Consider the following 19,481-nt stretch of genomic DNA (forward strand, 5'->3'; position numbering starts at 1 on the left):
TATATTCGGATATCGATAGATAAAACCATTGAAATCATTAGGCGCATTCAACTCGTGGAGTGGGTGGATTTTAGTGGGTATGCCAAGTATTAGCACGTTCAAGAATCCTCCATGGTCCCGCGTTATCCTGTTTAACGGACTGTGCATTTGATGATGAATTAAAAAAAAAACGGAAAAAAAAGAAAATAAATCAGGATTATTCAAAAGATACGCTGACGGTTTAGGGCGCCACAATTTGCCCGCGAGATAAGCTTCAGGGCAAGAGTGATAGAAATTCAATAAATTTAATTTATTGACTATTTCTTCAGCAACAAAGAACGTTCAGGTGAGACTATTTAATACTGCGACCCAAAAGTATAACCTTCGCCAAATTCAAGGCAATTCAAGGTGGACAACAAATGACAATGAGTCACATTTTCCAAAAAAGGTTCGAGTATACCTTGAAATTTTTAAGCTGTAACGTGTTCTTGTTGTTATGAACCGTTATGGTATAGCTAAAAATTATTATCAAATATACAATTTTATAATGAAACATATTCACATTTGTTTTATTTGTTATTAAAATCATTTGTATTATTGTTCTCCCCTTTGTTTCCAAACAGATGTTTCGTAGAGGACGCTGCAGTTTCGAAACTGACGATGAATGTACATTTACCTAACTTTACTGTTAAACGTCAACCTAAAAAGTTGTAAATGTATAAATTATAGCTGTTCGAAACAAAAACCGATTTTTGAACATGATTTACATATAAAGTTATTTATAAATTTTAAGTAAAAATATGCAGTAAATTATAATGAACACTGCAACATTTTGATAATACGTCAAATTAGGTAAGACATTGTTTATTATTTACGCATTTTGGTTTTCATGCGAAAGTGTTAAATATAGCTGTTTAATTGCGTTGAAATCATAAACATAATTGAGTTTAAAAAATCAGTTATCAAGTAAAACAAATAAATTCACAAATTGTGCTACAAGGTAAATCCTATTTTGTAAATAAATCAATATACACGTAATTACGTTTGAACAAAATATAAATTACGCATTAAAATGATTTAATGTAATTTATGAAAAATTTAGTTTATCTTTTAGTATCTTTTATCTTTATAATTACATTGTTCAAGCTATAAAGGTAAATACCACTTCCACTACTATAAACTTAGTCCTGTGCTTTATAAAGTAATATTTTATACTAGTTGAAATTGATTCAATGTTCTATGTAATATAATGGAAAATGTTATAGAGTACCATTTAAAAAACAGGAGGCTATTTAAAAGAATTAAGGAAAAAGTATTTTCTAAATGTTTATTAACATTATGTGTTACTTATTTGACACAGATAAATTTAGATAATATAAGACAAATTGTTATAAATAAAAATATGCTGTCAGTTCAATTAAGTAGAAAGGGTTATTCTTATATGTATCTTGTAAATGTTCTTTTTATAGCTAAAGTTTGACCTATTTTTCTTCAGTGACTAGTGCATTCAACTACCAGCTGCTTCTGAGTACAGATCATGCTACAAGAACATATTTGAATCAAACATCGATCATGCCAGATAGGTATACTTTTTATAGATGTTATATTCTAATTTTAGTTAAATTAGTTAAACCAGTGATCACATGAATTATTGCATTTTATTATTGAAATATAAATATTATTTATTAAAAAAGTGTATATCGGCAATTTTACAGGTCAATATGAATGAAATATTTCATGGGAATCAAGAATTTTATTTAAAATGATAGTTTATAGGTGATATTATTATTTTATTATTATTTTGTAGTAGTTTCCAAATATTAAATTTTTCTTAAATCATTATAATTATCGTTTATCTTAATTAAAGTAAATTTATATGTTGTTGGGTAGAATTGTTATCAATTTATTATAATTAATTAATATAGGAATCAAAAAATGGACAATGATGAGGAACAAAAATGCAACATTAATGAACCTGGTACATCTGCACCTTTAGATTGTCAATCTAATTCTAATCCTGATATAGAGGAAGAAAATTCAAAGGGGTAGATTATATATTTTATTATTTTCTTTTGTCAAAAAGTATATTTAAATTTTTTACTAATATAACTTGTAATAAAATAAATGTTATGTAGGCAGAAGATATCAAATTTTATGATAGGGGGTTTAGTAGGAGCATCCCCGCCAAAATTTGTTACTCTTGAGGAAATTATAAAAGCTGCAAATGGCATGAAAAACATGGCATTGGCGCACGAAATTGCGGTGGACAAAAATTTTCAGTTACAAAAGCTTGAACCAGATGATGGTACATTTCACAGAAAAGTAAAAGAGATTATGCATAAAGCATTTTGGAACTTATTAGCTGAACAACTAGCTGAAGATCCTCCAAATTACACACAAGCATTGGTCTTATTACAAGAAATTAAAGAGGTAATATACATATAATTATACGCATATTTATACATTCTTCTTATTTATCTTGCCGTTTTACAGACATTAGATGAATTAGTGTTGCCACATCATGCGAAAATTCGAGAAAACTTAAAAGAAGTACTTGATATAGATCTAATCAAACAACAAGCAGAAAAGGGTGTTTTAGATTTTCATCATTATGCGCAATACGTAATTTCAATAATGAGTAAAGTTTGTGCACCGGTAAGAGACGAAAAGATTAGAGAACTCGGTCAAAAGACAGATGTTATTGAAATATTTCGAGGCATAATGGACGTATTACAATTAATGCGACTTGATTTAGCGAATTTCACTATCACCATGATGAGACCAAATATAGTTGCTTCTAGTATCGAATACGAGAAAGCAAAATTTGCTGAATTTTTAAAAATTAATGGCAACGGTTTGCAATACACTGAAAAATGGATATTGAGTCATTTTGATCCAACAAAAGTTACAGGCAGTTCATCTGATATTAATGCTGTACGGCAGCTTACACATTCTCTTTTAACCGAAGCATATCTTGATCTTCTAGAGTGGGATTTTAATCCAGATGCAGAAGTATGTTTTAAGGAATAAAATTTTGCATAATCTTCCTTATATTAATTGAATAGTTTGGGTAATTTTATAAATTTGATTCTTTTTTTAAGACTTTAATGCTGGACCAGGGTCGATTATTAGAGTTACGTGATAAGACCAGCAGATTAAGCATTATAGGATCGGCAATATTACTGGTAAACAACACAGTGGGTTCACCGATTCATGGAGTGTCGAGTTTGAAAAATGAAATTAAACAACATCTTAACATACTGTTGGATTCTGTACATTCAAATAAGTATGCACATAACGTATGCATATGATAAAATTATCATATGTTAATTTTACGTATATATATTGTTGCTAGGGATTTGCAAACCGTAATGCCGAATGTTTTATTGCAAATTAAAACGGACTTGAAAACAACATTGCAAGAAATTGGTGCTGAACCTTTATCTCCAGAAATGGAGACGTTATTAGAAGGACAAATATTAGATCTTATTAACCCAGATCATAAAATCAGACACCTTATAAGTAGGTATTGGATGTAAATTTATAATATCAATTTAATTAATTTATTCATTTTCCATGGTTTTTCAGGCTTGAGAATTCGGCAATTTTTGCAAAAAATAATACTTTCCCAATCTGCTGCTCCCCAGCATGTACCACCAGGACTTTCATCGCTTCAAGAAGAATTAACAGCCATAGCGGCTCAGTTTTTAATACTTATTTCCCATAACCGAAGCGTATTCGGAGAATATTATCAAGAAATTGTTACCAATGCACTTCATAAAAAAGAAATGGAGGACAATAAAGATACAAGCGGAGTTCATACCATGGAATTATAAAAAAAAAGTTGAAATCTTTAACTGATCATTACGAGGAAAGCATGTTACGTGTTCATTAAATAGTACATTAATTAAACCATAAGTGCTGTATATACATACATATATTTTAAAACAACAATTTTTATTTGTTTGCACAAGTTAAATTTTGTAACGAAACAGAAAAGGTGTATTAAAAATACATAAACAAGAATGTTATGTAGGAATGGTTCTAATACTGACATAAATTACATACGATATAATTAATTACTTGGGTAAAAATACCTGAAAAAAACATATATTTATAAAATATATAAATAGTAATTGATTTATTTTTAGTTATGTAAGCATTATTTCATACATACGTTAACTATAATTCAACTTTCGCTAACTAGTGTTATAATTTGTTACGACTTATTTTCTATATTTGGTGCTTTAAAACATTCTTTTTATAAAATATGATACTCAATGCAATATTGAAAACTCAGATGTAATATATACTTGTATATAAATATGAAAATTAAAACAATTTCTACTAAAAGTTAATTATATTTATAAAATGAACTAAATTTATTTTATGAGATTGTATCCGAGTGCTGCAGCCAAGCACTAAAAATACAAAAATTTGCAATAGTATCTCCTATATACAAAATGTTCGATAATAGGTGGGAGAAAATTTGAGAAGTGATTCAAAGATCAAAACAAGGTGAAAATAAAAAATGACATAATAGCATTTACGGCTTCGTTTAAAAAATTAAAATGTAAAGCGCCTGAAAACGGCAACCTGCACAACACCGCGCAGGGCCGCGCAAGCGCAGTGAGGCGCAGTCGTGATTATTAGAAATTAATGATCACAAATACGACCACTTGAGTATGTACTACTAAGAAGTTATTCTAAATGAATTCTGTCCAATTCTACAAATTTTTGGATGCCTAATAAACGATACAGCATATAAGCAATAATATTTGCAATTGTAACGTATTGTATTATTGGAAAGTATGTCATTAAACCTACTTTACTTGGTACTATACCCAAAACTTTATAAAAAACGGTATAGCGGATATCAAAAGAGTTAAAAAAAATTTTAACTTGCTACATAGCGTTATTCTGGTGTTTAATTAATAAAGTAGCGCAGAGTGCTCTATCAAGAGCTTAAAATGAACTCGAGATTCTTATCAGCGATATCGATGATCAGAGTGGATAAACGAAAAGCTGTCAGTAAGTGGTCACAATGATTATCGAGAGAATAGCAGACGTAGCACGTTTCTAAAATTGTCTCCCGTATCGTTACTAGTTCGTGCACAAATTTTCAACTACCTTTTTTCTTATTAATCATCGCCATCGCAAATTCATTTTTGCGTGAACCCAAATCAAAGAGTTTGAACAATTAATAAAGTGATCAGATAAAACTAATCTGTATACGTGGATCGTTTCCACGTTTTTGTAAACCGGATATATGCAGAGAATAATGAAGGGATAACCGGAAAATTACATTACACTGTGACGATTCGTGCAAAAATACTGTTGGATTATTAATATTGTAATAATAGGTATTAAACATATATCTATCAATGTTGTGCAATTTTTCTGTTCAAGTAAACAATTTGTTAAAAGTTCTCTTCGGCTTCTTTTTTTTTAATTTTAAACCTAGTCGACTAATATCAAATAGTGTAAAATGTATGTTTACGTATATTTTAAAATATATGTGTACCTATAAACTTCAACGAACGATATTATATTAATATTCCAATTAGTTAAGGAAATTTGATTATCAATTGTAACGTTGCTACTTATACAAAAGATTCACGCGTAAAATAAACATCGAGATTAATACAGATCTGTATAGGTGGATTTATCGACCGAGAATAATACGTTAGTCAGAGTTGTACGAATCGATCATCCATCAAGTTCTTTTGCTTTTTTTGATACCACGGAATTATAAGGAAGACGGACCTTTTCATTTGTCAATGATCTTTATCTTTCAAGTTTGGGCAAACAATGCAATACACACGTGATATCTTTCTTTTACAAAATAATTCTTATAAATATTTCAAGTTTATTGATTGGAATTGCAGTACTGTTATTTTTGATCGACGTATCAAACATATCGATACGTTTGAAGGTTTTAATTATTATTAATATTAATATTATTTTACATTTCGATAAAACAAAATTTCATTTTAATTTATAGTTCTTCAAAAAACATGATCGTAAAAAAACAGTTACTACTATTGATTTATACGTTACAAATCATCTGTGTGCTCGGCGAGGACAGTTTAATTGATCCGAAAGAAAATGAGACGAATAGTTCGAGAAAAATTGTATCGTTAGATCGTATCGATTATTTTACGTCTCCTAAAGTGAACGATACGTACCCGAAACTATTCGATAATTACTTGAGAAGCGATCCGTCGACGGAAAATTTGGAAACCGAATCATTTCTGTGTAATACAACAGGTATGTTTATATCTTCTTGAGATATTCATCGCAAATATGTAAAGATAAATTTGTTACTTTTTTTTATAAACAGGATTAATATTTATCATGAAAGTATTTCTACATTTCACTTCTTCTTTGTTTATAGATCATAAGACGGTACAGAATTTAACGGTTGATTTTGTAAGTTCCGAATGGATACTTTTATCCTGGCAACCTCCGTGTGAAAATCCGATAAACGAATCATTCACTTATTTAATTTATGTATACTCGAATGAAAAATGCTTTCAAACAAATGAAAAAAATACACGATATAATGCCAGTAATTTAGATCCATGTACCGAATACGAATTTACCGTGAAAGTTGCTCAGATGCATTCTGAACTGGATGGGGTTAATGTGACGGCTAAAACGAATTACAACAGTAAAGTCGCATTTATTATTTATCATATAAATTTGCTTACGCGAAATTATTGAATTTAATATTTTATATATGATTAAACTTTATTCAATATTTAAAAGCAATTTTTTTTTTTTTTTTTTTAATTCGTTTCTACTGAATTGATCAAGTATTATAAAAGGCGCCATTTTTAAAATCTTGAAATATTATACATATGTTTTAGTTACCGAAATCGGAGACGTTCAGGATTTATTAGTACACACGACCACTAGTACAATTAATTTAAGTTGGAGAGCACCATCGAAATATCCAGAATGTGTACAGAATTATTTGCTTACAATATGCTCTAACAATACCTGTGACAGTCAGTATACAATACACAAGGAATATATTGCAAAAGATTTGGTTCCATGTACGAAGTATTCTGTTATAATTAGAGCTGTTTCGTACATAGTTAAATCTGATGGGCTCAATATTACATTAAAAACAAATTCACCAAGTACGTTAATAAATACGTATTATTATATTATTAACAAGTAGTTTTTTTTGCTGTATTTAAAAAATAATATTAACCATTTTGAATAGAATCTAGCAAACCTCGGGACCCGACCGTGGAAGCCAGTGCAACTTCATTATTTATTCATTGGCAACCACCAGAAGTGGGGTCAATGTGTATTACACACTACCGTGTAACTATTAATCCGGAAACAACAACAACTATCTCAACTGAAACAAATGTAACGATAAATAATTTACGCGCGTGTACTTCTTATTCTGTTTATATTAATCCAGTAGACCAAGACAATAACGATGGAGATATGGTCGTTATAAACACAAAAACAATACCAATCGGTAATGACTTTATCATAAATATACTTCTTATGTTACATACTTTTCTTAGCAACTGAATGTTTTATTTTTCAGTATCAAGACCACCGATATTAAATAACAAAGAGTCATTTGTTACAATGAACACTATAATGCTATCGTGGAAAATTGAAAAAGGTAATAATAGTTGCATTTTAACATCTCTAAGAGCCCTGTGTAATTATACATCGACCGCTGGACACGGTTACGAGATTACAAATGGACAAGTTGAAGTACCTATAAATTCTGGTATTCAGGATGAATTTCTTTTTATAAATTCACTGATCAAAGAAGTTAGCCCATTCACAACGTACATATGTTGGGCGTATGTTATTAACGAAGCAGGCATTAGCGAATTAAGCAAATTAACAAGTTTTACAACATCCGAAGATAGTAAGTAAATGCATTGAAATTACAGGAGGTAAACATATAAGACTTATGATTGATTGATTCAATTTTCTTAGTCATTGTTAAAAACAAAGAAATTAATAATAAAAACCCTAAAGTTGAATAATAATTTGAAATGTTTAATATTTCAGTACCATCTTCACCTATAGCCACTGTTAGAAATATAACGTATTCACAGTTTGAAATAGCATGGGAAACACCGACGTATCTACCAGGAAATCTACACGAATTTGAAATTGCAGTCGAATGGGAAATATGTTTTCCTATACCTGATTGGTGTACTCTAAACCCCTCAAACAATTACATACATTTAAATGGATCTACGTTTAATTTTGAATATTCTTCAGCAATACCATACACAAATTATATAATAAAAATGAAAGCAAGAACAACTGCTGGTTGGGGAAACTACAGTGATAATATAGTATTTCAAACACCAGCTGGAGGTGACTGTTTATCTAAATAAAATCACAACTATCAATATTTTAATAACATCAAATTATATGCACCGTTTGTAATCTCAGTTCCAGAAATGGTTTCCAACTTCTCGTACTTAATTAAGAACAACAAACACGATACAAATACATTAGATACTATTTTACATTGGGGTTTTCCATGTTCCGCGAATGGAATAATAGAATATTTTAATGTATTTGTAAATGGAACTAGAACCAATTATGCTCCAGATTCTTTTACAAATAAACGACATATTCCGAATGCCATTAGCAAAAATGATATAATTTCAATTAATTTAAAAGAACTGAAGGCAGAGTATAATTATACTTTTGAAGTATCTGTTAAAGTTAAAGGAGTTCAAGATTTTGGTGAGCCTGCAAGACACACTGTTTTGTATCCTGCTGGAAGTATGTACATGAACTCAAATATTACAAGTCAATTATACTTAATATAGTAATTATATTTAATTGTAACTATATTTAATTATAGTAAATATATAATAAAACGTATTGCACCCTACACTTGTCTTGCTAAAATCTAATTTTACCTATTAGTTATTACTTATAAAATCTTTATATATTTTAGTTCCATCTCAACCTGATGAAGATTATATTAAATCTATAACTATAGATCCATCTAAAGCACAAAGATCTACTACATCAGCTACACTTTTACTTCCTTTATTTCCTGATATAAATGGCGATGCCGTTTATTATTCTATTATAGTATCAAGAATCGAGCATAACACTGCATCAAATACTAGATTTAATTTGACAAATCATAGATGGCCAAATATATCATCATGGGCAGAAGCTATGTTAAAAGATTTTACAGTACCTTACCAAGCTACCAGAGTATGGTGGGATCCCTATCGTAGGTGATACATTTTTATAATAAGTTTATTAATTTATCTAACAGTACATAGATTATTATATATATATTTTTTCTTACAGCTTATTATGTTGCTGATTATGGTGACATGAAAGCAGTAAAATATACTATTGGGGAAGATACAAATTGTAAAGAATTTTCTTTAAATACCAATAAGAAAGTTTATTGTAATGGCCCTCTCAAACCAAATACATGGTACCATGTTAGGATGCGAGCATTTACTCATGGTGGATACGCTGATTCTACAACCTTTGTAATAAAAACCAGTTAGTACTTTATGTTTTAAAACACTCTTACTATTCTTCAACGATCATTTTGTAGTAACTTTTACCTAATTACTTTATTTGTCAAAATTTATTTATTACATTGATATATATTAAATATTTTATTTCATTATAGATGCTGAAATAAATGTTGGACTTGTTACTGGAATAATTTTTGGTATTTTATTCTTTGGAATCTTAACAACAATGATGTTGTTAGTTCGTAAATATTCACCTCAAGTGTAAGTATAACATTTTTATACCAAGTTTCTTTACAGATAGTTAATACCAGATAAGATCATAAAATATGCTTGATAGAAGCATGAAAAATAAACATCTATTTTTTAGAATAATACGGCGATTTTTACATCCCGATATGTCTGGATCACCAGTTCCTGCACCATTTTCAAAAAAAAAATTTATGGCCCGTTGCCAACAACTCATTGATAATCCTGGAAAATTAAGCAATGAGTTTCAATTGCTACAAACTCTCAGTGTTGACTTACAAATGCCAACTAATACTGCGTGTTTACAAGCGAATAAAAAGAAAAATAGATATTCTGATATACTTCCATGTAAATACCTACAATTTTGTAAAAAAGATATGAAAATATATGCTTTACTAAGCCTATTTTACATTTTCAGATGATTTTTCGAGAGTCAAATTAGAAGTCATTGATAATGATCCCAATACTGATTACATTAATGCATCCTTTATTAAAGTAAGTAAACAAAACATTATTATAAGTGTTTGCATAAATTTATATCAATTTCACATGCATTATTTTTAGGGATATAGCGGAGAAGATGAATATATAGCTTGTCAAGGTCCAAAAGAAGAAACTACATTTGATTTTTGGAGAATGATAGAGCAATATAATGTCAATATAATAGTTATGTTGACTGAATTAATTGAAAAAGGCAAAGTAAGATTTTTTTTAATACATATCATTAAAATTATAATTGAATAATAGAAGTATTATTTCATAGGAAAAATGTTATCAATATTTTCCAATAATTAAAGAAACATTTAAATATGAAAATATGACTATAAGATGTACAAGTGAGTTAGAATATAGGTCTTACACACAAAGAACGCTAGTCTTGCAAAAGGTATCATATATATGTATATATAGATTATAACACTTATAATAATGCCCATTATTTCATTATACTTTAACTATAAACATATTATAGGAAAACAAAAAAAGAAATATAACACATTTACATTTTAAAGAATGGCCAGACCATGATGTTCCAGAAGGTTTTGATTCCATGATTAATTTTTGTCAAATTGTACGTCGTAATGTTTTAGCTAACAAAGGATATATTGTAGTTCACTGCAGGTGAAAATACAGAAAATTTTAATGTGACATTATAAGCATCCTACACAGATATTGGTCTGTAATAAATTTTATTTTTTTATAATCTTATTCTGTTAATACAGTGCAGGAATTGGTAGAACTGGTACTTTAATAGCAATAGATATACTTTTACAACATATTCGAGATAATAGAAAATTAGATGTATTTGGAACAGTATATAGATTACGGCGCCATAGAATTAATATGGTACAGAAAGAAGTAAGAAAGTTAAAGATACTTTATATCCATATTTATATAAGTTATATTTTATTTACAATTTTTCATTAAATTTCAGAGTCAATATGCTTACATATATAATTGCATAAAACAAGTGTTAAAAAATCCCTACTGTTTAAAAACTTGTAAGTTTATTGTACTTGGTACTAAAAAAGATTGTTTAATATTCTTTTAAGTATAATTACTAAAATGATCATTTTTTCAGATAAACCACCACCTATGGATCCATTTCATGAAGGTACTTCCAAAAAGAAATAAGACTGGTATTCAAATATAAAACTAGTCAGTAGCTTTGAGATGTATAATATAAAGATATGTAACAAAAAGTTTATATTATATGATTCAAAAAAGATTATATGCAATGTACATTACACAATTCCATTTATAGGTCCTTTTTTTTTTATTTAGCAATATAAACTTAGTTATCACATATTCTCCCCAAGTTACAAACACATCAATACAAAATAATTATTTTTTATAAAATTCTATTAATAAAATAAATTTAATATCTATATTTTGTAGAATAATCTTTAGGTGAAACAACTAAACCCCTACCTTTTCTGGCACCTCTATAGACTGTTTCAATTATATCGATCATTTCCTGTTTATCTTCTAGTGTCCAGTTTATTTTGTTATTATTTCCAGTTCCTAAGTCAATCATTATATGTTTATTTCTAAAGAAGAACATGACTGTGCAAGGGTCATATAACTCATACCTAGAACAATTAAATTGACATATTCTTAAAATAATTTAAAACTATGTATTCTGCAATAAAAAAAAATATGACAATTAAGAAAACTTTCCTATTTTCCTAGCAAAATTATTTGAAGTAACATTAAGTTTGTCAAACTTACATTTTGTTAAAGTCTGGTACTTGCGTAATATCAACTAAATAAATAACAGCAAAGTTTTTCACTTTTTCAGCAATATTATAAAGAACTTCATCCATTTTCATACACATTGGGTCCCAGTCATGACCAAATCTAATAACCTAAAATAACACCATATATAAATGCTTATTAAAGATTATTATGAAACATTCAAGAAAACATAAATTTAGCTTCAAACTTACAACTACTCTATCTTCTTCCGACAAAATTGCTTGATCTACTTGCCACCCATTGTGAAGATGTGACAGCATATAAGACATTGTGTTTGTTGTATATTAAACTCACGTTAGAAAAAAAATTAAATAATTTTATTTAGTACAATTTATTCTCTTCTTTAACTTCGACTGAAACACTTCTTTTATAACGTCAGGTAATCACTGTCTAATCACTAACACATTTATATATGTATATATTTAATTAGCAAAATTATTTCAAAATGATAAATTATTTGTATAATATTTATTACACGATTAAATACATATATAACTATATATAAATTATAAATTACAATTTTTCTTATTTTCGTTTCATTCAAAACAATCAACACTATTACTGCGCCAATGTGTTTTGGTTTATAGTGCCCACTAGTGCCAGAATCAAAATTTAATAAAAAATTACTAGTTATCAAATGTCTCTAGATAGTACCTATTTATTTTTATAAATATTTTTATTCCATATTATATCGTATTCTCTTTTAGTTAATTAATCAATTAATTATAGTATTATTTATAATTTATTCGATTTTCTATCAAAATTTCATGCATTTATTTGAGTAATAAAAACAAGTATTGTATATATATTAGAAATATATATAACTTTTTTAATTAAGTCCTGTTTTGTTTTGAAAAGCTTCATTTTAAATGTTTGAAACAATAAATGTTTTGTTAACAATGTAAACAAAGTTGATATATGTATTATGTAGATATTCACATGTTGAATATGTTTCTTGGTTCGCACACAACTGATAGGAAGTGATACAAAGAAATGTCAACGTGTAATGTAATTTACATTTTTTATCTATACCGCTGCTCTTTTTTATAAAAATGCAAAGAAAGGTACAGTAAGAATACATACAAAAAAAGAATAAAATATAGAAAAAGCAAAATCATGGCAACGAAATAAAAATGTGATATTTTATATACATTAGCATTTATTGTATACACGTATGTTCAGATTTATAAAATAATAATATGTTATAAATTGTTAACGATATTATCAAATATTTATACAAAATAAATTTATTCGAAATTTGAAATTTTTCGTTTGACAATAATATTATAACTGTGTTGTATATTAACTTGTGTTAATAACTTGGCTTTGATTGCAAATGATTTGTCAATTTAAAATTATGTTAAACATATGTTTTACATTTTGTTAACTATTAAATTATATCTATTACATTAATATTTCATACATTTTAAATATTATCAATAAAACCTTTATTTTTCAGATAAGATGATTCGTTAGGATCTATTGTTAATAATTTGTGTGTACAAAAACTACAGTTATGAATAAACCACAGCAACGTAAATATGTTTTATGTTTATCATTAAAAATATTCTGCTTAATAATTTACTTAATACATTTTTGTTCATTTATTTTTTAGGAAACAATCAAGCTTTAAAATATATTAGTTTAATTACCCTTACTCTACAAAATGCCATAGTTGGACTTAGTATGCGATATGCACGTACAAGATCAGGAGACATGTTTCTTTCATCAACTGGTATATACTTTATATGTTTATAAATTAACATATTTTTCTATATGTAGTCATTATTTTCTAGTAATAATTATTTTTTTCAGCTGTTGTTATGGCAGAGGTTGTTAAGCTTGTAACATGTTTAATATTGGTTCTTCTAGAAGAAGGAAACTTGCAAAAATTTTTTTATTCTTTAGAATCATCAATTGTTAAACAACCTATTGATACTTTAAAAGTATGTGTGCCATCGCTTCTGTATATTATACAAAACAACCTTTTATACGTATCAGCATCTAATTTAGATGCAGCAACTTATCAGGTATAAGTAATAGATTTTGTATTTCTATTCTTCTCTATTAATGGTATTCATTATTTTTATATGTATTATTTTTCAGGTGACATACCAACTAAAAATTTTAACAACAGCTTTTTTCGCTGTAGTGATACTGAAAAGGTCGTTAAGAAATACTCAGTGGGGAGCTTTAGTATTATTAATAATAGGAGTGGTGCTGGTACAACTAGCACAAAGCTCAGAAACTACTTTACCGTCCGGTATAGAACAAAATCATTTAATTGGATTTTCAGCTGCTTTAAGTGCGTGCTTTTTATCGGGTTTTGCAGGGGTATACTTTGAAAAAATATTAAAAGACTCAAATAAATCTGTATGGATGAGAAATGTACAGTTAAGTCTTCTGTCATTACCTTTTGGATTAATGACATGTTTCATAAATGATGGTGCAACACTGAAGAAACAAGGTTTTTTCTTTGGTTACGATTTGTTTGTTTATTATTTAGTTGTACTTCAAGCAGGTGGAGGTCTTATCGTTGCCATGGTAGTTAAATATGCTGATAATATACTTAAAGGTTTTGCTACATCTTTAGCTATTATAATTTCTTGTATAGCATCTATATATCTTTTTGATTTCAAGTTAACTTTACAGTTTTCTTTAGGTGCCGTTTTAGTAATATGTTCGATTTTTATGTACGGATATCAGCCAAAATCAACGTTTACAGATACACATTCTCCTACCAATAAGGTTTGATGTAAACTAACAGAGATTTATCTTTAAGATAGACGTGATACTATTGTATACAGACAATTTTTTAACATACTCATTTGACAATAATTTAATATAATTTCCGTGTAAAATAGTTACTACCCGGTATGTACATCATATCACTTGCTTTATCAGTATTTCGTTATATCGCCTGCACAAAAATTTGAGTCTGTTTCATAACATACATAATAGCAGCGTAACACTCTGATGGCTCATGTTTCGAAATCTCAAACAATAATCTATTAATAGATCATCTATTATTATCATGAATGTATTAAACATACATCTGAGTAAATATATATGTGATTAATATGAAAGTTAATTAAAAGGTATTTGAACACATTTTTACATTAAATTAACAAAGTATATATGTTAATATGTAAAAATATTCATAGTAGAATATATTGTGAACATTAAAGTACGTTTATATCAAAATACATGTAAAGAATAATACAATTTTGTTTCAACTTGTATACATATATATATTTTTATACAATCTTACTCTTTTATTGTATATATACATAAGTATATGCATATAGTTCAAATTGTACTTAATTTTCAAAATATATATTTCCATTTATATTATACTTAAATTTTAATAAATACATTTAAATGTATGCTTGTTTACTATTTAAAAAATTCATTCATATTAATATATTTATAATAAGTAAAGGGTAAACACAAAATAATCTTTCTTAATTTCAGAATGGCATTAAACCCTAAAATAAAATTTTGATTTTGGATAATGGGTACTGTGCAATATAGTCTTCCTTTGGTTAAAGGACACTACAAAGGAACAATCTCCCACCATCTGCCTGGTTTACTCTTGTTCTTTACATTCAAAAGAAGAAGTGGGTAATCTTCTATTGTCATGTGTTCAACTTCCAGGACCGAAAGTGTGTGGTGGGAGATGTTTCTCTACACACTTCCCCTTAACCGAAGGAAACCAATGTTTCATGAGATTATTTAACAATTACAAACAAAATAACATGATCGATTTAAAGAAATTCATATTGCAGTATGATAAAATTTAATATTAAATAAATGAATGTTTACATATAGTTAAAAAGTATGTAACAATCAAAATTTATGGAAGTTACGCTGAAATCATCGAATAACTGTTTCGATAAAAGAAACAAAAAACGGTGTTACAGAAATTATGTAATAAATGGCAGTACTGGAGGGAAATGAGACGATAATTTCATATAAGTTGGTAATCCTGTAAAATATCGTGAGTGCTGATCGTTCCAGCATAAGAAACAGGAATTGCGATCTACGGCCGGTATATAAAAGTATCGATAACAATGAGTGAGCCTCAATCGAAGAAAGTCAAGATGACGAGCTCTTTAGCACAGTTAAAAGAAATCACAACAATTGTCGCCGATACCGGTGACTTTCAAGGTAAGTGTTGTAAATACAAATTTGTAATGAACAGTTTCAGTGTTCGTATAAATACGATCAAAGGTGAAGGTGACTGTCAGAAAGCGTGGCAAGAAACCGCTAATGGCGCACTCTTACTTTGTTTTTTGAAATGTTAAAAGTTATTTATTTTAAAAAAGTATTTGTCTCGCATCTATTTATTTGATAAAATTTTTATGTTGTAAATACATACACACACGCGTAAATAGTATAAAAGCATCTTCAACCATCAATGTTCATTAAAGATATAATCCCGGTTTGAATTTAGATTACATTATGCGATACTGGAGGGGGAAATTACAAAATCTTCCGATCTTACGATTGCGTTTTTACCACTTTTATAATAATTCTATTTTCATTTACGGAAAGTTTTCGAAGAAAAAAATGATTTCACAATTAGTATTTTGTACTATTTGAAATTTTTTTTTATATAATTACAAATATTTAAATAACAAAAGTTTAATGATGTGCGTATATTTTATGCAAATGTATGTAATGAATTTATTTAAATTTTGATACTTTCCTTATTTGAAGAAGAAAAAATACGTTATTTACGAATATTACTAATTTGCTTTTATTTTACAAATATTTAATAAGAAATATGTAAATATTACAATACAGTTTTTTTTTCTATACGTTTATATACTATTTCGCATAATTATTATTTTTTTTCGTTTATCATGTAACATAATCATAAGTAATATAAATATCATAAGTATGCTTTGACCTATAGATGTCACAGATGACCCTTGAAATACATATAAATATGTTACAGTAAATTTAGTACGTATTAATACTAATCAGTAAATTTAATTAATTGTATGTAAAGTTATGTTATTCGTTTTAAATGATAATTTAAATATTAATAAATTAACATTATTATTTGAAGTGTCACTTAGTTAAACAATTTAATTTTCTTTGTTTTCAGCTATGGAACAGTTTAAACCCATAGATGCAACTACAAATCCTTCTTTAATTCTTGCTGCAGCTAATCAAAAAAAATATGCTCATTTATTAGATAAGGCAGTGCAATATGGAAAAAAATTTGGATCGTAAGTATATTTGATATTTTTCAATATCAAAAGTATCATTTACATTGATCTTCTTAATGAATTCTTTATCTTTTTATATGGGCATCAGTCATATTACATTATAGAAAAACTGCACTTTTAATACCCTTAATATTTCTTTGTCAATGTTAAAGAAAAAGTATACATTTTAAAATGAAATTACAAAAATTATACAATTATTTCCACTTGTAAACTTTATTTCAATGTATAGAGGTAGATACGTAGATGTAGAATTTTTACCATAGTTAAAATTAATTTAAGATATTATAGGCATTATACAGAAAAAAATGATATTTTGCGAATAAAATATACGTACATATCAAGAAATGTCCAGGGATGAAAATAAACCTAACTAATAATGTAGAACAATTCTATCAAGATTAGTATTATAAATGGCAGTATGTTAAGATTTATAAAAAGAAAAATGAAAAGAAGATTATGAAGCAGAATGTATGAAAGGAAAAATAATTCTGTTCAAAGTGGTAATAGCGGTAATAATGAAATGAATGTAACAACATTGTTTTAAATCATTTCTTAACTGAAATAAATTAAACGTAAATCGATTTATTTGTTTCAGCACTCTAGCAGAACAAATTGAAGCAGCTTTAGATATCACATGTGTTCTTTTTGGTAAAGAAATTCTAAATATCATACCAGGTAGAGTTTCGACGGAAGTGGATGCTAGATTGTCTTTCAATAAAGAAGCTAGCATTGAAAAAGCAAAACGACTAATTGCTTTATATGAAGAACTTGGTGTAAATAAAGATCGTGTATTGATTAAGCTGGCTTCTACTTGGGAAGGAATTCAAGCAGCAAAGTAAGTTATATATATATATTTTTTTTAGGCAATAGAATGTTTAAAACAATAAAAGTAAAAGATGTAAATTTATGTCTACGAAATATATTTTGATAGAGAATTGGAAGAAAAGTATGGAATTCACTGCAATTTGACATTGCTGTTTTCTTTTGCACAAGCAGTCGCGTGTGCAGAAGCAGGTGTGACTCTTATATCCCCATTCGTTGGCAGAATTTTAGATTGGTAAGATATTAAATAATTTAAATTATAATATAAAGTATCGTTTGTAATAGAATATTTATCATTTACAAAGCTTGACAAAGTATAATATATTTATAATATAGAAGTAATTTTTTAGGTACGTATCAAATACAGATAAAAAGTCTTATGAACCCAAAGAAGACCCAGGTGTTGTGTCTGTTACGAAAATTTATAATTATTATAAAAAGTTTGGATATAAAACCGTTGTTATGGGTGCTTCATTTAGAAACGTTGGTAAGTACTAAATGTTATAAACATTTGGAAAGAAAATTGTTATGGTACTAAAGTTATATAATTTTTATGTTAAGGTGAAATTAGGGAATTGGCTGGTTGTGATTTCTTGACTATAAGTCCCAAATTATTGGAAGAATTAGAAAAAAGTAATGAACCGATTCGCAAGGTACTTGCACCAGAATTAGCGAAAAAAAGTGATCTTCAAAAGATCAGTTTAAACGAAGCCAAATTTAGGTGGCTTCTAAATGAAGATCAAATGGCAACAGATAAATTAAGCGATGGTATTCGCAAATTTGCGGTAGATGTACGCAAATTGGAAAAATTATTACAAGAAAAAATACAATCATAAACGTAAACAAAACATCTCTGAATGTATCTTTGTAATAAATATTTTATTTTAAAGAATAATATTAAAAATAATTATTTTAAGCAACAAAGTTTCATTGTGTGATATATTTCACTTTGTATATGTACAAAGTGTGAACAGTGTACAAAATTTATATAGAAATTATAACATTTGTAGTATTAAATAAAATTGGGATTTCTGAGGGAAACATGAAGTCTACTTATATTCTTTTTCTGTAGAATATATATCAATCTTTTTAGTGACATTTGGTTGGATATTGTTCCCCTCTAAAAATATTTTATATCATTTATTTACCACCTCCTTTGTTGAAATTATACAACGGTAATATAGTATAATAAATACCTTATAAGGAGACTTCTTTTTTATTCACTGTATATCAAGGTGCATTACAAAATGAATTGAGCTATTATATAATGTAACGTAATACATTCAAACCATCATCTATTTTTCATATAATTACTTTTTAGTGATTGAATCACGAAATCTAAGTTGGCGTAATAAATTTTTTAGCTCGATTTGACGCGTTGAAAAATAAAACGGAAAAACAAATTTAACTCACGAAGTAGAAA

General features: G+C 27.7%; 5 protein-coding genes across 25 annotated transcripts; 4 read left to right on the forward strand and 1 right to left on the reverse strand.

Annotated features, from left to right (window-relative positions):
* The first annotated feature begins 232 nt into the window (after positions 1-232).
* On the forward strand, positions 233-5,347 carry LOC114871107 (T-complex protein 11-like protein 1). 5 transcript variants are annotated; one of them, XM_046285913.1, is made up of 10 exons: positions 233-325; positions 603-831; positions 1,449-1,562; positions 1,695-1,755; positions 1,905-2,024; positions 2,115-2,409; positions 2,473-2,991; positions 3,081-3,265; positions 3,335-3,501; positions 3,568-5,347. In XM_046285913.1, exons 4-10 carry the CDS (start codon positions 1,742-1,744, stop codon positions 3,813-3,815), a joined length of 1,548 nt encoding a protein of 515 aa, XP_046141869.1. In that variant the 5' UTR covers positions 233-325; positions 603-831; positions 1,449-1,562; positions 1,695-1,741; the 3' UTR covers positions 3,816-5,347. The 5 variants fall into 5 exon arrangements, with proteins under 5 accessions (XP_046141869.1, XP_046141868.1, XP_029032425.1 ...); XM_046285912.1 differs by having other exon boundaries at positions 1,475-1,562; XM_029176592.2 differs by lacking the exon at positions 1,695-1,755 and having other exon boundaries at positions 236-325.
* Positions 4,927-11,466, forward strand: LOC114871104 (tyrosine-protein phosphatase 10D). 3 transcript variants are annotated; one of them, XM_029176587.2, is made up of 19 exons: positions 4,927-5,010; positions 5,984-6,249; positions 6,377-6,652; positions 6,852-7,127; positions 7,214-7,480; positions 7,553-7,888; positions 8,035-8,349; positions 8,428-8,766; positions 8,945-9,232; positions 9,313-9,516; positions 9,650-9,755; positions 9,862-10,088; positions 10,159-10,235; positions 10,305-10,439; positions 10,504-10,626; positions 10,711-10,859; positions 10,961-11,096; positions 11,173-11,239; positions 11,320-11,466. In XM_029176587.2, the coding sequence occupies exons 2-19, from the start codon at positions 5,997-5,999 to the stop codon at positions 11,370-11,372; spliced, it is 3,627 nt and encodes a 1,208-aa protein (XP_029032420.1). In that variant the 5' UTR covers positions 4,927-5,010; positions 5,984-5,996; the 3' UTR covers positions 11,373-11,466. The 3 variants fall into 3 exon arrangements, with proteins under 3 accessions (XP_029032420.1, XP_029032418.1, XP_029032419.1); XM_029176585.2 differs by lacking the exon at positions 4,927-5,010 and adding an exon at positions 5,258-5,342; XM_029176586.1 differs by lacking the exon at positions 4,927-5,010 and adding an exon at positions 5,361-5,914.
* Positions 11,467-11,490: 24 nt separating this feature from the next.
* LOC114871119 (thioredoxin-like protein 4A) lies at positions 11,491-12,481 on the reverse strand. Its single transcript, XM_029176621.2, has 3 exons — positions 12,188-12,481; positions 11,970-12,106; positions 11,491-11,830 (listed from the first exon to the last, which is right to left on the reverse strand). The coding sequence occupies exons 1-3, from the start codon at positions 12,263-12,265 to the stop codon at positions 11,617-11,619; spliced, it is 429 nt and encodes a 142-aa protein (XP_029032454.1). The 5' UTR covers positions 12,266-12,481; the 3' UTR covers positions 11,491-11,616.
* Positions 12,482-12,818: 337 nt separating this feature from the next.
* LOC114871111 (UDP-galactose translocator) lies at positions 12,819-16,062 on the forward strand. Of its 14 annotated transcripts, none has more exons than XM_029176609.2 (8): positions 12,819-13,060; positions 13,456-13,531; positions 13,612-13,731; positions 13,812-14,026; positions 14,103-14,259; positions 14,659-14,744; positions 15,548-15,834; positions 15,920-16,059. In XM_029176609.2, the coding sequence occupies exons 2-7, from the start codon at positions 13,513-13,515 to the stop codon at positions 15,797-15,799; spliced, it is 849 nt and encodes a 282-aa protein (XP_029032442.1). In that variant the 5' UTR covers positions 12,819-13,060; positions 13,456-13,512; the 3' UTR covers positions 15,800-15,834; positions 15,920-16,059. The 14 variants fall into 14 exon arrangements, 12 of the variants coding, with proteins under 12 accessions (XP_029032442.1, XP_029032436.1, XP_029032433.1 ...); XM_029176603.2 differs by having other exon boundaries at positions 12,822-13,060; positions 14,103-14,463; positions 15,920-16,056; XM_029176600.2 differs by having other exon boundaries at positions 12,824-13,060; positions 14,103-14,571; positions 15,920-16,054.
* On the forward strand, positions 15,975-19,099 carry LOC114871113 (transaldolase). Of its 2 annotated transcripts, none has more exons than XM_029176612.1 (6): positions 15,975-16,166; positions 17,113-17,236; positions 17,832-18,071; positions 18,168-18,293; positions 18,409-18,545; positions 18,620-19,099. In XM_029176612.1, exons 1-6 carry the CDS (start codon positions 16,070-16,072, stop codon positions 18,892-18,894), a joined length of 999 nt encoding a protein of 332 aa, XP_029032445.1. In that variant the 5' UTR covers positions 15,975-16,069; the 3' UTR covers positions 18,895-19,099. The 2 variants fall into 2 exon arrangements, with proteins under 2 accessions (XP_029032445.1, XP_029032446.1); XM_029176613.2 differs by lacking the exon at positions 15,975-16,166 and adding an exon at positions 16,905-16,967.
* The last annotated feature ends 382 nt before the right edge of the window (positions 19,100-19,481 follow it).

The sequence above is a fragment of the Osmia bicornis genome, chromosome 5 (assembly GCF_907164935.1).
Source record: "Osmia bicornis bicornis chromosome 5, iOsmBic2.1, whole genome shotgun sequence".
NCBI classification, from domain to species: Eukaryota; Metazoa; Arthropoda; class Insecta; order Hymenoptera; family Megachilidae; genus Osmia; species Osmia bicornis.

Excerpts from the sequence above, each read along its gene's own strand:
- LOC114871107 (XM_046285913.1), top strand. Across the intron at positions 2,025-2,114 it reads GAGGAAGAAAATTCAAAGGG|GCAGAAGATATCAAATTTTA; the intron begins GTAGATTATATA and ends AATGTTATGTAG. Across the intron at positions 3,266-3,334 it reads GATTCTGTACATTCAAATAA|GGATTTGCAAACCGTAATGC; the intron begins GTATGCACATAA and ends TATTGTTGCTAG.
- LOC114871104 (XM_029176587.2), top strand. The coding sequence starts at position 5,997 with ATGATCGTAAAAAAACAGTTACTACTATTGATTTATACGTTACAAATC. Across the intron at positions 10,440-10,503 it reads AATTAATTGAAAAAGGCAAA|GAAAAATGTTATCAATATTT; the intron begins GTAAGATTTTTT and ends ATTATTTCATAG. Across the intron at positions 10,627-10,710 it reads GAACGCTAGTCTTGCAAAAG|GAAAACAAAAAAAGAAATAT; the intron begins GTATCATATATA and ends AACATATTATAG.
- LOC114871119 (XM_029176621.2), bottom strand. The coding sequence starts at position 12,265 with ATGTCTTATATGCTGTCACATCTTCACAATGGGTGGCAAGTAGATCAA. Across the intron at positions 12,107-12,187 it reads CGGAAGAAGATAGAGTAGTT|GTTATTAGATTTGGTCATGA; the intron begins GTAAGTTTGAAG and ends GTGTTATTTTAG. Across the intron at positions 11,831-11,969 it reads GTACCAGACTTTAACAAAAT|GTATGAGTTATATGACCCTT; the intron begins GTAAGTTTGACA and ends TAATTGTTCTAG.
- LOC114871111 (XM_046285918.1), top strand. Across the intron at positions 14,027-14,102 it reads TAGATGCAGCAACTTATCAG|GTGACATACCAACTAAAAAT; the intron begins GTATAAGTAATA and ends ATTATTTTTCAG. Across the intron at positions 14,745-15,547 it reads CACATTCTCCTACCAATAAG|GACACTACAAAGGAACAATC; the intron begins GTTTGATGTAAA and ends CTTTGGTTAAAG.
- LOC114871113 (XM_029176612.1), top strand. The coding sequence starts at position 16,070 with ATGAGTGAGCCTCAATCGAAGAAAGTCAAGATGACGAGCTCTTTAGCA. Across the intron at positions 17,237-17,831 it reads TATGGAAAAAAATTTGGATC|CACTCTAGCAGAACAAATTG; the intron begins GTAAGTATATTT and ends TATTTGTTTCAG. Across the intron at positions 18,294-18,408 it reads GTTGGCAGAATTTTAGATTG|GTACGTATCAAATACAGATA; the intron begins GTAAGATATTAA and ends GTAATTTTTTAG.